We start from the raw sequence: 16,472 nt of genomic DNA, 5'->3' as shown, positions 1-16,472 counted from the left end.
TGCCTACACTCGGGCATTTTGATACTTGAAGGAGGACTCTGTTGTCCACAGATGCGAGCCTTAAGGATTTGGGTGTAGTTCTCTCACAGTTGGTTGATGGTGAGGAGAGAGTAGTGGCTTTTGCCTCTCGTTCCCTAAGAGAGGCAGAAATACGTTACTCATAATAGAGCGAGAAGCTTTGGCATGTAATTGGGCTGTTAACCATTTTAAATATTACCTCTGGGGGTTGCCATTTGTAATTAGAAGTGACCATAGGCCTTTGGTACAAATGTTTTCGTGTCGCAATATATAGAATATGACTCCTCGCATTAAACGTTGGGTGGAGGACCTAATGGAATATAATTTCCATGTGGAATATTTTCCAGGAAAGGAGAATATTCCTGCAGATTTTCTTTCGAGATTACCTTTGTCGGACAATACCACAAATGTTCAGGTCCCAATTTTGTGGGTGTAGGAGCCAGCCATTGATAAAGAAGGATGGGAATTGGAATGTGAACAAGACACTGTTCGTGCACTCATTTTAGAGTATGCTGTGAAAGGTTGGCCTGATTTACGCAATTGTCCAGATGGTATTAAAGCATTTTGGAATGTCAAGGATGAATTGAGCATTGTAGGGAAGGATTTGTACAGAGGTGATAGATTGATTCCTCCAGTTGGGTTGTATGAGAAGTTGATTAATTTAGTCCATGAAGGACATTTGGTTAGGAACTTGACCAAGTCCAGGGTCAGAGAATGCTGTTGGTGGCCGGGCTTGGACAGACAGGTTGAGGCAATAGTAAAGGATTGTATGTACTGTGCAAGGAGTGATAAATCCAGAAATGTAAGAACTGCCCCTTTATCCCCAATTTGTGTTCCTGATGAGCCATGGTGCAAACTAGGTTTAGACCTTGTGGGGCCATTTGAAAACCTATCTCACAATGAGAGATTTGTGATTGTGTTAGTTGACTATATGTCCAAATGGGTCACTGCTTGTTGTGTAAGTGCTATCACCACTAAAGTGGTGACAGAGTTCTTAACTGATGTTTTTTGCATGCAAAGGCATTCCGAAAGTGATAATCACTGATAATGGAGTGCAATTTACTTCACTGGAAACGAAGACTTTTCTCAACAATTTGGCCATCTCTCACTTTCGTACGGCTTTATATTCCCCTCAAGCCAATGGGTTGGTTGAGAAAATGAATCAATTGGTGGTAGCCAGTGCTCAGACTGCCATGGACAATAGCATTCCTTTAAAAGCTGTTCTCAGGGAGAAATTATGGGCTTACAGTAATGCTGTTACTGGTATGTCTCCTTTTAGGTTATTGAGGGGTAGATTGGCGGGTTCTAAACTCAATCACTTGTGGTTATTAGTTGATAAGAGATTTGGGGAATCACCTGGAGACAAGGGTTCTGTCCAACACAAAATTGTTGATAATCAGGCGAAGTATAAGGAAGCATTTGATATTAAACATGGTGCCCATCAAAGGTTGTGGCACGAAGGTCACATGGTGTACGTTAAAAAACCTTTTTGGTCAAAAAAGGGAGCGTATTAGTGTATGGGTCCGAGGAAAATTGTGCAAGTAAAAAAAAAATGTTGTTGTTCTTGAAGGAGGTGATGTGTGGAGCATGTCGCGTCTAGCTAAATGTATGAATGGTAGACCAGTAACAGATGGACTATATAAGAAGGGAAATCTGCACGGATCTAATCTGGATTCTAGTGAGAAGATTAAAAGGAGTGTAAGGAATAGAACAACTCCTAAATACCTAGATGATTTTACACGTTAAGGATGTCATGAGAAGATTACACATTGCATGATTATACGTTGATCATATATTAATCACTTACGGTCATTTCAATGTTTTATTGTTTACACTTTTATGTGCTTTAGCTGCAATTTTGCTGATGAACCTTTTATCTTCATGTTGTGTTTGCAATGTTATCAAGTTATGGTTAAGTTAAATTGTTACTATTTCTACAGGAGGGAGATGTGTTTTGGACTTTGCTGGTCTCTGATATCATTGGAGCCAGTGATGTCAGAGAACGGAATGTGATGACCGGGGGGTTCTAGGAGAGACGGGTAGAAGGTGGAAGGAAGCAGGGACGAGGAGCTGGCACTGTCGTGGATGCTGAACAATAAATGATCTTATTGTACAAGTTTTGATTTCATGGAATTGATTACTAACAGTTTGGAAATCTGGAACTAGTAAAACGTTCTATAGCCCAAAGTGATGAATGATTTGTTTTCAATGTCAAACCTCATAATCACATTAAAGGTGCCATCTGGTGAATAATGTCACAATGCAGCACCAAATCTAAGCAGATATCAAACAAAGCAACATTCTAGAATGCCTATTGTTGGTGATGGTTAGCACTGAAGAACTGGATAAATAGAACACTTTGTCTCTATCCTTGATGTACTATTTAAGATTTGTGGCCAAACGACACCTACACAAATCTTTCCCTGACACCAGGTTAGTCAGGAATCAATAAACTACTTGACAGTCAATTTTAAGTGTCAGAATCTCTCATGGAAACTTGGTCTAATTTGAAGAGTTTGGCAAAAGCCTTAGATGAGCTGGATCCCTTCCGAATGTTTGTGGGAAGTTTGGAAGATATCAGAAACTTGTAAACCTATCAGGATTACTCACATTTAATTAATTCGCGCAAGACAGTCTGCTGAAAACACAGAATCCACAAATACTACTAGCAAGACTGGAAGCTTGGAAGAGCTTAAGGTTTATATACAGCACTCTTCGACTTCCTGCTTGCACTGTGAATCTATTTTGTCAGAGAAACGTTTGCAGGGCTTAAGACATAAGGGGAGAGGGTAGTTTGAAAATCTTTGAAATGTATCTTTTGTATAGATTGCCATAACTGCACTTTATATTAATTCAGCTGTATGTGTCTCAAACTCTCCTAAACGATCCTGGAATCTTGAATGGGTGCAAACAAAAAGCACTGGCCAAGATTTTCTGTAATATATCTGCAAGTGCAGCACCAGAATATTTGCTCTTTAAAAAAAAAAATATATGGTAACTGGTTCCTGTGCCACAAGTTTTTCGTTTATTATTTAATCAGAGTAGATTGTTTTCAAAAGCAATGAATATGAGTTACATTAAAATTGTTAGAACGATGTAGTGAAATATGTATTTTTGACCACTGACCATGTGTTACACCACTTTACACCTAGATTAGCTGTCCAGTGTTCACCAGTTGCAGACTACATTTTGCATTCAGTTTAGCTGCCTATTGACTTTATCGTAGCGTTAGACACTGCCATGTTAAATGTGTTCGTATTTTTCCACATTATAAACTGAGCTTGTTTACGTGCTTTTTCTCACCAAGGGCTTTGGTTGATAAGGATGTACTCAGATGGCAGGGAGCAGCCTTTTTTTGATTTAGCATCTTGGGACTGTGGCCAAATCACAACTTGTTATTTTCAAAGCAGACCTAAGCTAGCCAGCATGTTTTGAATTGCTAAATTAGGGTTTTTTTCCAGAAAGCAACTTTTGGTTCTTTAAGATATAAAAGACCAATGCGACAGCGAGAGGGAGAGTGGCCTCAATCAGGATTCTTGACGTTGGATGCCTGATATCTGTCCCGTGAGGTTGGTTATCTCTTTCTCTTTTGCAGTCGAAAGGTGTCATCACCTTGCTGGCATGAGAAAGATGAAGAGCTAGACAGGCCCTACGATGATGAATTTTTACTTCATTATTTGCTTTGCATAATATAATAGAACTACATATCTTTGCTGTGTACCTTGCAGTTGAGAATCATTTTAGTATGTTTTCCTTTCATTGCTGTGACTATTTTTTTAAACGTGTCCTTTTAACATGCTAACCTCCTTTTCAGGAACCTCCTGGGGAAATAATAATAAATGTTTTCTTAGAACTAAGAGGTGCATTCCAGGGATTTTTGTCAGCTAGGCCATTGGTGAAAGCAAAACAAACCATTAACATTCCTTTGGTGCTAACTAAACCAAGGTACTTTTCTTAGGATAGCAACTACTTTTCTTCATAATTTCCATTTAGATTGTATACAATGTAACTTATGCGGTTATACCGATATTTACTCCATGCTCCTAGACCACCGCTTTAAACCAGCAAAGAAACCGCAAAGCCCTCTCTATAGATGCTATTTTAATTGAACAATCCAAAAGCTCTATGGAGGTGGGGAGCAAAGGAGAGGTAAAAGGGATCTGGAAACTTTTCTAATTCCCCCTACTCCTCAAATAATTTCCCCGATTCTCACTGGTCCTAAAATAATAAGTATTCAGGTTGAATCTGAATGAGGCAGAATGCAACAAAAATTCAAAAAGGAAATCTGCGGTAAGTGAAAACATGGTTAATGAGTGGTAGAGAAGTATCACAGAATATTGTTACCTCTGGCTAGATGTATGCTAGAACCGGCGGTGATTACCGGCACTGCATCCAACTGCTGGACATCAGGTAGCTCAAATCCATAAACCATCTTTTGCTCACACCAGCTCTGTGAGCAAAGGTCAGTTACACATAAGTATTTCAGATTGTATTTTTTCAGGGGACTCTGGTCATCTGGCTTTCTCTTCTTTTGTAAAGTCCCATCAACATCATCTCCAGAGTCCTCGTGCTGCTTAGGCTCATCATTCTGAACAGTGGAGGTGCTTGAGATTTTATGTAACCACAGAAAGAAAATAAACATATTATCACACAGTCTCCCACAACATCCTCCAACATGTGTCATTTATATGAACCTGTTTTTACTCATAGGTCACATGGAATATATGTTACATATTCTGAATGATACAGAACCATGGGTACCCAACGCCGTCTCATGCAGCAATTATTAATTTAAACACTTCTAGATGCCATACGAAAATAAATGAAAATGTATTTTTTATGGTATGTTGTTACCTATCCTGCCTGATTCAGCACCTTGTCCAACCAGAGAGTTTCTACACTCACAAACCTGTCATCGGAGAGCTCAGATAGACTGGGTACCAGGGGTGATATTGTGATTTCTTCAGCTATATTCTGCCAGCCCGTTCGGCAAAGAGAAACTTGGAAAAAAGCTAAAAATCAAGAGCGGATTTAAAAATACAACTAGCACCTGCAACAATTGTACAGATCACCTTCGATGGCATGTACTTTTGCAACTTATTTTCTTCATCACACCAACCAGACCATCGTCACCTACTACATCTAGCACTCACTTAGCCCAAACAAAGGTAAATTTGTTCACCAGCTAACTTACCCATCTTTTGTACTACATATACAAGTGAGTTGTATCTCTCTTGACCAAGCCCTCACTGAAAATCCCATAGACATAGTTGCTTTTCAATATTTTTTTTACTTTTTTTTTTTTAAAGACACACATTGAATTTCATAGGACCGCCCCATCTGACTGACCCCTTTGGTGTCTATTCAGATTACCATAATTAGATCCAATTCATGCTCCGTTCCCTCTTCTGTTGTTGCGAACTGAACCAAAAATAGATCTAGACCAACACCTTGTTTCTCTAAACAAGCTCATAATCTTAAATGTGCTTTTGAAAATCTGAGAGCGCCTGGTGCTAAAATATGATTCAACCAAGAGAGCTAAATACAAAATCTTCACAGACATGACAACATATCCGTTCTGTTGGCATTCTGTCCTTTGATAATAAGCAAGAACTCTTCAAAATGGTGGACAAATTAATAGAAAGTTTCACTTTGATGCCATTACCTCCTTCCCGGACTGTATCATTTTGGGATTCTGTTTTTTGAATCCTTGGAGTGAGTGAGTCTTACCGACTGAGTTTCACCTAACATCTGAGTGGTAACCAATGGTGCCGGCTTTTAAAAATGAGGCCCACTGTTGCACAGTTGAGGTAAAAGACTATGCTGGTTCCATGTGAGCATACGCATGTACTCATATCTGAACACTGAGCGAGTAAGGGCTACTGTCTAACTTAGCCGGTAGCTCAGTATTTATGCACAGGCAGCCTGTCACAGATAGGACATTGTATAACTTTGTTGCAGCCTGTGCAGAATTTATAATTCGATTGGGAACATAAAAAAATCCCATTTATATTTGTCTGGACTGAGTTTGTAGTGCTTTACTGTAAAATTCATCAACTATTCATTTTGGATCGCTCTGCGTGAATCAATGTCACTTTCCCTATGCTTTAAAGGTCCGAGCACAAATAAAATTGGCTATACTTGTCACTTAATTTGTTTTTTGCAACATTTCCCTGAGCCAGACCTAAAACAAATACTGGTTTTGACCTACCCCGCCTATCTATGATATTTACTATGCTTGCCTGCAACAATGGGCCCATTTAGTGTGATTAGCCTTCTCTTCGCAGGGCAAGAAGGTGGGGGGAAAGGTCTACATAGTCTGGTTAAGAGAGGTACTTCACAGACACACACTTTACACAGGGATAATAGGGAAATAGGCAGACTTCTGGCACCAGTCACATCACACCAAGGCTTCCCTTTGAAAACTTTGAGGGGAAGAATCTGTTTTGCTGAGCCAGTTGGGGGCAGATAAAAGATCCAGAGACAGTTCTTACAGGCCATCAATTTATTTTGACTTCTTTAAAGTATCCAACATGAAGCGGATGGGGAACAAGGGGTGATGTGGTACTTCTGGATTGGGCAGACACGTCCACCACAAGGGAGAAATTTGGAGAAGGAACTACAGAAGAGAAAGGAAGTCAAGCTTGTGTATGACGTGTAATGACACTCAGAAGTTGTACTGGGATTCTGTTAATCTATTCCCCCAGGATTAGTGGCACTAGCATCCCACTCTCTTTGGGGGACATCAGGGGAGAGTCTTGCAGGAATCGCTGAAAGTGAGGGCTCCTTAGGATGTGTGCGACCCATTTCTGGCTGGACTGCCCTGACAGAGCGTTTCCCAGACCACTAAAAGACATAGATGCCCTAACGGTGGCAAGAAAGATGTGTGTTCTGAGGACTGCAGATTGATGGTGTTGCCTGTTTGTGGGTCACAAGGTGGTGCTGTTGATCAACTCTGGGACAGGCTACGAAGATCTGAAGGCTTGCATGGCAAGTCTCTGAGGAAGAGCAGCCAATTAAAAGCTCCACCAGGAAACTACTAAACTCTTAGAGGCCACGGGGTGCTAATAAAGCAATCATGGTAGCTTGGGCATGCCACCCAGAGCAAGAAGCAACAAACCACATAAAAACTGGCTTATGAGATCAGAGCAATTATTGTTTAGTCTACTCTGTTGAGGTCTGCCCAGGAGGTTCCTGAGGTTGCCAGGGCACGAAAATCTAAACCATGCTCAAAGGGGTTAGTCATTATCCCCTGAGGTGGACCAGTGCCCCAGGAGACCCACCTGAGGGATGAATGTGGTGCTCCCCTCTGGCCTTGTTTATTTACCCTCAGTGACAGTCAGTGCCTATTAGACAAGCCAACGCTGAATGTGACACACTCAAATATTATAATTTATGACCCAGTAGCCACAGTTGCGCACAGTCACAGATCCCGGGGAGCTCCAGGACCTGACCAAGTTGGCCCAGGGGGTGGGGGTTCCCCAGGCCACAAGCCATCAAACCGCTTGTGCCCCCGCCCAATACCCATATTGTTTGGGTTGGCAGCAGAGTAGGACCGCAAGCTACCCCTCTGCGTGCTGAAACTGGTGGGCCTGAGAAAATCAGGAGAACATCAGATTCCAAGCTGTCACAAAGCAAAAGGCCTGGAACATCAGAAAGCCGCCCAGGACTGCGTGGCCTGAAGGGCACCCTCACAATTCGATGCAGGAGACAGGGCACTGCGGACAAAAAGAAACACCAGCGGAGCTTAAAAGTTAAAAATAAATGTCAAACTGAGATGGTGTGGTGGGCAAAAGAAAGATGTGTTGGAGTGCTACCCTAAGCCTGTGGTTTGACAAATTGGAAGCATTACGTCCGATAACTTTTGTGTATTTGATGTACCGCCCTAAGTGCCAAGGTTAATCCCAAATTGGATCAAGGGCTCACTCGGTCACTGGAACCAAGCAACAACCAACTGATGAACCCCAATCAGGGCAAAACCAATATTGAGATGCTTGTGATCATACTGGGAAGACCTGGGCTAATAGTTCGGGTTGGACTGTTCCTACTGGACAGGATTGAGGCTGATTTTCATATGACCGGGTCCAAACTGAGGTAGCATGATGGGGAAAAGAACAACTGGTTTGGAGTACTAACCCAAGCATTTGTTTCATCATCTTGTGTGTTTAGTCATCAATTATCTCCTGGGGTGGACCAGTGCTCCTAGAGGCCCACCTGAGGGATCATGTGACATGCCACACTCTGGCCCCCCCTTTGTTTCTTTATTTACCAATGGGGATGGCCAGTGCCTGGCAGACCAGCAAACGCTGAATGTGTCGCACTCAAATATTGAAATGTGCGACTCAGCAGCCACAGCTGTGAATAGTCACTGATTCCAGGTGTCTGCTGGGCCTGACCAAATTGGCCCAGGAAGCTCTGCCTCCCTATGCCAGCAGTCGCCAAAGTGCTTGTTCCCCACCCTCTTCCATGTATTGTCCAGGTGGGGAGGAGAGTGGCACCACCAGCAACTCTGGCCCATGCTGACATTGATGGGCTAGGGAAACACAGGAGAGAGCCAGCTCCCTAGATGGCACAAAGCAACAGTGCCGGGCGGGCAGGGAGCTGGCCAGGAGTAAATGGGCTGAGAGGCACCCTCACACCTCAACACTCACAGGGACACCTGCTTGCAAAAAGAAACGTCAATGGAGCTTAAAAGTCAAAAATGAAAGGGAAAGATTTCCTGCTGCTCACTGTCGCATCAACATGATTGCCTACAGCACCTCTCAACAGTAAGACTTGAACTGTCCAGCCTCACTAACCTGAGAGACAAGGGCTAAATAAGGCTACTTGGCTCCGAGTTTGGGTTTATCAGTACAAGTGAGACTGGATAACATTGGCAAAAGAACCAGTTGTACAACTGGGCCTCACATCCCCTGGCTGCTCTGAGACCCTCTGACCCAGATTTCGCAAAACCTGTTCACGCTGAACAGAGCTCTAGTGTGTTTTTTGGGTTTGATGCTGGCCTGCCCCATAGCCAGACTGCCTAGTGTAGGAAGCTGGCCGGGTGAGCACCTATGGTGTTACCACCTTATACCAGGTCCAGTTATTCCCTATTAGTGAGGTGTAGACAGTGTCTAGGAAGGCAGGGCTCTCTAGAGGAAGCTGTAAATGAGCAGCCAAGACTTATCTACGAGACATGCAAAGCTTATCCAATACCACTCCAGTCACACAGCACTTATACACATGAAAGAAGCACACAATTCTACAAAGATAAAAGGTACTTCATTATGGTAACACAATTACTCAAATACTGTATAGGCAATATTCCACTAGGAGGTGACTAAACACAGTATTATATACACATTAGAAATCAGTGATTAGCATAGGAAGCAACAGTAAATAGTAAAAACAATAGAAAATAGTGAAGGCCCTGGGGGGAGACCAAACCATATACTAAGTAAGTGGAAGGTGAAAGGCAGTCCCCCAGCGAAGGAAGTGGAATTTGTAGAGGGGAGCTGGAGCAACTAGGAACCCCAAAAGAGAAGTACCAGGGTGCCCCCTAGCGACCAGGGGAAAAAGTATCTGTTTTTTCTCGAAACCCACAGGTAAACTTTGGAAAAGGACTGTGCAAGACCCAAGCAAGACTGGAAGAAACCAAAGATGGATCCGGACAGAAGAGGACCTGCAAAATAAGGGGACCAGGTCCAGTTCAAGTTGGAGTGTCTGGTTGTGGCAGGAGGCACTACCCACCCTTCCGGAGATGCAGGACCAGGTCGACGATGGATACAAGGAGTCAGCCGTGCAGCGCCGGAGCAGGAGAAGAGTTCCAGAAGTGATGCAGGCGATGTCCCACAATGGATGAAGAGTTGCAGTCAGTCAGTAGTGTTGGAAAAACACCAACAAGCCTTGGCAAAGGCAAACGTCGCAGATGAAGAGATGCAGAGCTGCCGGGGACCAGCAAGGTCCAGGGGGACTCAAACCAAGGAGGGGAGTCTCAGGTGACTCTCAGCAGTGAGGAGAGTTGGAAGACAAGGATGCAGCCCCAACAAGCAACTCACAGTCAGCAGGCATAGGACTCGCAGTAAGGCTCACACAGCACTCCTGGACAGGAGTCCCACTTCACTGGAGCAGTAGCCAGGAGACTGTGCTTTGCAGGGAAGAGTGCTAGAGGCTGGGCTACAAGGAGCCTCAAGACCCCCTGGTAGGACAATCAAACAAGCCTTGGTAGTGGCAAGAGTTGCAGTGCACAGGGGTACTGTCCTGCCAGGAGAGGCAAGGGCTTACCATCTCCCAAGTTGGAGAGCTGGTAGAGAGGACCAAGGGGACCACTCCATACCACCACCTGTGATGCAGGATCCAGGGAGTTCCGGAGGAGAGAGATTCAATGCGGACGGTCGATGTTGCAGTTGGTGCCTCCGGGTGCAGGGGAGTGACTCCTTCACTCCAAAGGAGATTCCTTCTTGCTTCTTGTGCAGGCTGAAGACTCGTCACCCTTAGAGGATGCACATCCAGGGAAATGTTGCAGTTGCTGGAAGGAGCCGGAGAAACAATGCTGCAGAGCAGAGTCTTAGCTGGACTTGCAGATTGTCGGTTCCTGGAGGGTCCAGTTACAGTCCTGGTGGCCAGAAGATGAAGTAAATGATGCAGAAGACTCCTGCTGGAATCTTGCACGTCGAATCTGAAGACCCACGCTGGAGGGAGATCTTAAATAGCCCAGGAAGTGGGATTGGTCACCTAGCAGGGTGACCACCTATCAGGAGGGAGCTGTGACATCACCGGACGGTCCTAGCCACTCAGATACTCCCAGGAGCTTCTGCCCACCTTGGATTCAAGATGGCAGAATCAAGTGGCCACCTGGATGAGCTCTGGCACCACTCCTGGGGTGGTGATGGGCAGGGGAGTGGTTACCCCTCTTTCCATTTGTCCAGTTTCGTGTCAGAGCAGGGACCGGGTGTCCCTGGACTGGTGCAAACCGGTTTATGCAAGGGCACTTAATGTGCCCTTTAAAGCATACCAGTGGCTTGGGAAGGCTACCTCTCCCAAGCCATGTAACACCTACTTCCAAAGGGAGAGGGTCTTGCCATTATTGGTATTTGATTCTGACATGTTTGATACCAAACATGACCAAGTTCGGAGTTACCATTATGTAGCTATACACACCTGTGTCCAGTACATGGGTAAAATGGCTTCCCCGCAAGGAAAATGGAGCTGGAGTTCGTAGAAGCACCTTTGCTCATGCAGGGGTGCCTCACACATAGGTACTTGCACCCTGCCCTCTGGGCTAGGAGGGAGTGCCGTGGGGTGACTTACAGTGACCTGGTTCAGTGACCTGTAGTAAAAGGGTGCATGCAACTTTTCATGCAGTCTGCAATGGCAGGCCTGCAGACACATTTTGCATGGGCTCCCATGGGTGGCACAATAGGTGCTGCAGCCCATGGGGAACTCCTGGTGCCCCAATGCCCTGTGTACTCAAGTACCATATACTAGGAACTTACATAGGGGCGCTAGTATGCCAATTGTGGGGAGTATTAAGTCATAAGCAACCAAATTTAGTGGGAGAGAGCACAGTCACTGGGGTCCTGGTTAGCAGGATCCCAGTGAACAAAGTAAAAACACACTGACAGCTGGCAAAATGTGGGTGTATCTATGCCAAAAAGAGGGTACTTTCCTACAGCTAGCGCCACCCCAGGACAGATGATAGTTCTGAGTGGTAGGTTTCTTGCTGGTGGGGAAGGTCTCAGTTCAATAAGCCTGCCCTTGTGACAGCTAAAAAAAGTTGACCCTAGAGTGCTCTAATTTTGGAAGACCCTAGGATAATGTTTTCTGAGATTGTTGTGCAGTAAGGTGTCAGGAACTGCTGAAACGAAGGGTTGAATGAAGTGTAGGAACATCCTTAGAACAGGCTTATGCCCTATTACCAATCACTAGATATTGATGATTATAAGAATAGCTCCCACACTATAACCTTCAGAACATAACTATCCCTGGAAGAAGACAAGCAGGAGTAGGTACCGGATGCTACCTACAAGGAAAGGACTGAGGATGGTCCTGCTTTCCAGTGTACTGAAAGGTGTTTTCAAGAGTCAGCACAGCTAGACTCTTGTATTACCAGGAGATAAAAGACAAAGAAAGGCATTTTTGTGGAAAAGCTACAACATAAGTTAGGACTTTAATTTGGCTGGAATTTGACTTGAGTGGGTGGTTTAACCTGTCCCTCACTGCTACCTATGTCCTTGTGTAACAGACACTGCCCTCAGCCGTTTGGTAGATTAATGAGTGGCCATAAGGAAGATATCCAGCATCCTGGGAAGATTGTTTGACCTTTAAATGGCTGGAACTACATCCCAAGGCCATCAAAGGGAGGTGGGACCTCAGAAGGTAAGATTTCCTTGTTTATCCCAAGCAAGATTTTTCCCTGAAGAAAAATAAAACACAAAAAAGGAATACTAAAATACTAAAGCCTTTGTGGGATGCCACAAAGAATTTGTAGCTGGACAAATCTGAGTTTCAAATAAGTTATGAAGTATGAATGAAGAAAAAGGACAGTGAGCAAAAGTAGGAAGATTACTCAAGAGCCATTTCGGAAAAACTGTCTACAAGGTAAGAAACCAAGACATATTGTCAAAACAAATGTTTTAGTAGGAGACACATTTTTTGGTCTTAGATTAACAACCAACTCTTGTTGGAAGCCTGTCACTGATTTAACAAGTAATACATGGTCTGCTAATTTGTATTTTTGGAACATTTCCATTGTAGCTGACAAACACTTGGGGCCTCCAAACGTTTCCCAAACCCAGACTAAGAAGTACTTAATCATTCAGACTGCCAAGGGTCTCCTCAATTCAAATGGGAGAGTCATTGGAAAATGTTGGGATAGAAACATCCACTGTGTGGTGAGCAGTCATGACCCCTACCCTCCATGCCCGAATTACAAGTATCTGTTTTCCTGTTTTTTGCCTCCATCTGTGCATTAATCCAGTGTGTGCATGGAGGCCTAGGCCTGCCCTTGACTTACAAGAGGTTCTGTACTTGTCCTGGAAGGCAGCACCAATCCAACCCCTTAAAGTGACAGCTATACTAATGTTACTGTCCTTATTCATGGGTTTCACACATGTAGCTCAGTGTTGGCACCATCCAATGTAGCTCAGTGTTGGCACCATACCATGTTTTATAGCAATTTCTATCGGACTAGACCTACTGAGCAACTCACTCAAAAGTTACACAGCTCATCGTGAACCCGGAAGCCCTAGGTCCAAGATTTTGTGTACTGAAACATATGTGGAGTGGTGTGCAGTACGTGGGTGTATGATAGAGCCAGAGTGACAGAGGCCTGTGGGTTCCATCTCGAAGACTTTGGCCTGTTCATGTGCACAAAATGGAGATGAGTTTGCTTTCCCAAACAGTGCAAGTGTATTGTATTGTAAGCAGCCCTTTGTCTCTCTTCCTGATCACTACCAGTTGTGTATATTGATAGTCAAGGTACAGAGTGCTCACTACTCTTTATGCCTCAGTCATGGTTGGTCCAGCCTGGAGACAACACCTCTGCGAGGAGGATCGGCCACAACAAAGGAAGACAGCCTGATAAGGACAGATAAAAAGAGAACCAACCTAAACTAGTTCTGAAAAGGCATACTGCAACTCAAAATACCCTGTCTGAAAACTCTGTCTAAAAGCAGCATCAGCTGACCCATTCGTTGTTCCAGTGCCAAGTTCTCTTCACGGAGGAAGAGGTACCCCGCTGAGTACTCACAGGACCACTGTGAAACCAAGCTCATTACGCTGAGGTTAGAGATCATCACCTGAAGTCCAATGTGAAGGAAGAAAAGCTCACTTGTTCTCGCACCCAAGATGCCATGCCTAAGCAAGAGGGAAGAACTCACCAACCCTGCCGGAGGAGCAGACTGTTGGAAGTGGCTGTAGCAGTTCGCCCAAGAGCAAGGGTCCTTACCAACAGAGACTCTCTATCTAAGCAGTCAATGCAGCCAAGAGTCGTGCTTGTTTGGAGCAGGTTCATCAGAGGAGCAGCAGCACTACTGAAGCATACTAACCTTGGTAATGGAGTTTGGGTGCCCAATTGAAACTGGATTAGGTATTTGTCTATGGCACCTGCTGGGTGCCTCTGAGCATGGATGGTGTGATCAAAACACTGGTAGTGTGTGCTCTTGACCACCCCAAGAAAATAAAGACTGCAATTCACAGATGCTTGTCCAAAGTACCCCTATGTGAGTAGAGAACCCGTAACTGCCCGAGATGTGCCTGGTAGCAAGCTCTACCCTTAAGATTTGAGGCGCCCCTCTAATCTGGGTACTTTCACTTTGTCATTGCCCTCCTCCAACCAGGAAGGTCCCAGTGACGAATGACTCACCAAAGTGACGGGACTGGGCCTGCCAAATCCTCAAGTCCTTCCAGCTCGGAGCAATCACTGGAGCCCTTAAGAGGGCCTCCACAATAAGCATCTGCTCCTCTCGCTGGCGATCAGAGGCTCACCCTACAGTCGGCAGCTGCTCGCTTCCAGTGGGATTGCCACATGCTGTACGTGAAGGCCTTCACCACCGTCGGTGAATCCACTACCGCAACACCCCCCTAGCCCCCCAAATACACCACTATGGATGGGTGAGAGACTGAAACTGTCCTACAGCCCAGGAGACTCTATGCCGAGAGAAGTGGGGAAGGAGGTGCTGAATCCATACAAGAGAGAATGAGTCTGAGACAAAAGGAGGACTTGGTGGGTAGCATCTGTGGAGTTTTACTTTGAACCATAAAAGAGTTACACCGCAAGTCAGATATTCTAGCATTAGTATAGTGTGAATTTCTTTTCTTTTTATGTAACATAGCGCTTGCCTTCATAAAGAAAAGCACTTTGCTCTACAATTTTCTTGCTGCACTGCTTGAGGTGTTGTTGATTGCTGAGCACTAGTAAACCCACATGAGCCTTCCAGAGAAGCCTGTGATTGCTCTTCATGACTCCTACTAAAAGTCATGTTCTGAAAGGGTTGTACTTGACCCAGTGCACAGAGCCACTGAACAATGGCCCCAGGAGATTAGAGGAAAACAAGCCAAGCCCCAACAGCTGTTATTTAGTAGCCCCTGTCTGGGCCATGGTCTTCCAAAAAACAGGGCTCTGGGGAAAGGAAAATTGAAGACTGATATAACTGGTATAAAATTCAAAGTGAGCTTTGGTAAAAGCAAATGCTAACTGTAGAACACGTGAAAGCGATTTGAACAATGCACTGGATGGATACAAAGAAGTCAATTAATTGCAAAGTGAGGTACTTGCCAGTTAGGCATACATACCTTTCAATAATGCCCTTTAGTCTTCTTTGTCTCTGAAGGCTAGATGCAGGTGCAGCTTTGGAAAGATTAAGACAGTGGGAAAAAAACATTACTAACACATCAGGGTGTACTTGGTTGAAATGTTTACAGGAAGTAAGCGTAAACCATTTGCAGTGACAAACCCTGCAATTCACAAAATCACAGGATTTGTGAGTGCAATATCTTATAAAAATGTACTAATTCCATTGTACAACTTGGAAAAGCCTTTCCTAAACACCAAAAGGGATTTTGCTACTGATTCCAAATGCAGTTACGAGGGAGCATGAAAGGACCATCCCCTCCTTTCTGTGATACGCAATGAAATATACCAATGCTTTGCAAATGCAACTGTGGGACCCCCTAAAAACTCCATGAATGCGCTGTATTAACAACGCAGAGCTCCATGGCGCAGGTTTTCACCGATGCGTCAGAAATTCGGACGCAACTGTGGCGCTGGACTAAAATCTTTTTTTAAAAGACGCTACTCCAGCAATGCGAGGAGGCCCCATAGACAAAAGCCCTGCATCACTTATACCGCCTCCTATGAGCAAGCAGTTAAATTCTGATGCAGTGAAGGCGCAGAGTGATATGCTGTAAATTTCACTGCATCAGTTCTGTGTGGCATTTTGCTGCAGCATCAAAAAAAATGAAGCTGCAGAGGCGCAAGGACCTTGTAAAGGAAGCCCTTGGTGCTCAATTTGCCTGTGCTATTTGTGACCTAGGTTTTTGGACATGAGCCCAACAGTGCGCTTGCGGTGATCACTATCCCCCAAAAAATAATGTTAGGAGTTAAGACAGCACTTACTTCGAACAGGTTATGCCAATGACAAAAAATATATATTTCACACATAATGCATGCTTGGTAACTGAACTACAAATTCGCCTGTGGCACCTAATGCCTTATATTCTGCATTTCGCACAGCAGGTAAACAAAATTGCGTGCCTTACCCTTAACACGACCTACCCAATTCATACCCTCATAAGCATATAAACACAATATTCACAATTAGAAAACTCATACATTCATTATCAGCAATTTCAACGGATCCTAAAGCTGTAGCAGGTGAGTTTGAAGAAGTCTTTTGTGTCCCTGAGACTTCAGAAAACAGGAGGCAAGTCAGCAAGCCCTTCAGAGACACTCTGGGTTCAAGAGAGATGGGTCT

The 16,472-nt window shown here is 44.4% G+C and overlaps 1 protein-coding gene across 2 annotated transcripts in view; it reads right to left on the bottom strand.

Moving 5' to 3' along the window:
• Positions 1-16,472, bottom strand: part of EXO5 (exonuclease 5) — a 45,939-nt gene that overhangs the window by 17,891 nt on the left and 11,576 nt on the right. For both annotated transcript variants that reach the window (XM_069227005.1, XM_069227006.1), the window contains exons 2-3: positions 15,292-15,346; positions 4,363-4,622 (exon numbers count right to left, since the gene is read on the bottom strand). In XM_069227005.1, the coding sequence (XP_069083106.1) occupies positions 4,363-4,622; positions 15,292-15,346 (315 nt within the window). The remainder of the gene's footprint in view (positions 1-4,362; positions 4,623-15,291; positions 15,347-16,472) is intronic.

Source organism: Pleurodeles waltl, chromosome 3_2 (genome assembly GCF_031143425.1).
Source record: "Pleurodeles waltl isolate 20211129_DDA chromosome 3_2, aPleWal1.hap1.20221129, whole genome shotgun sequence".
NCBI classification, from domain to species: Eukaryota; Metazoa; Chordata; class Amphibia; order Caudata; family Salamandridae; genus Pleurodeles; species Pleurodeles waltl.
This window is presented reverse-complemented; position numbering and strand designations above follow the sequence as displayed.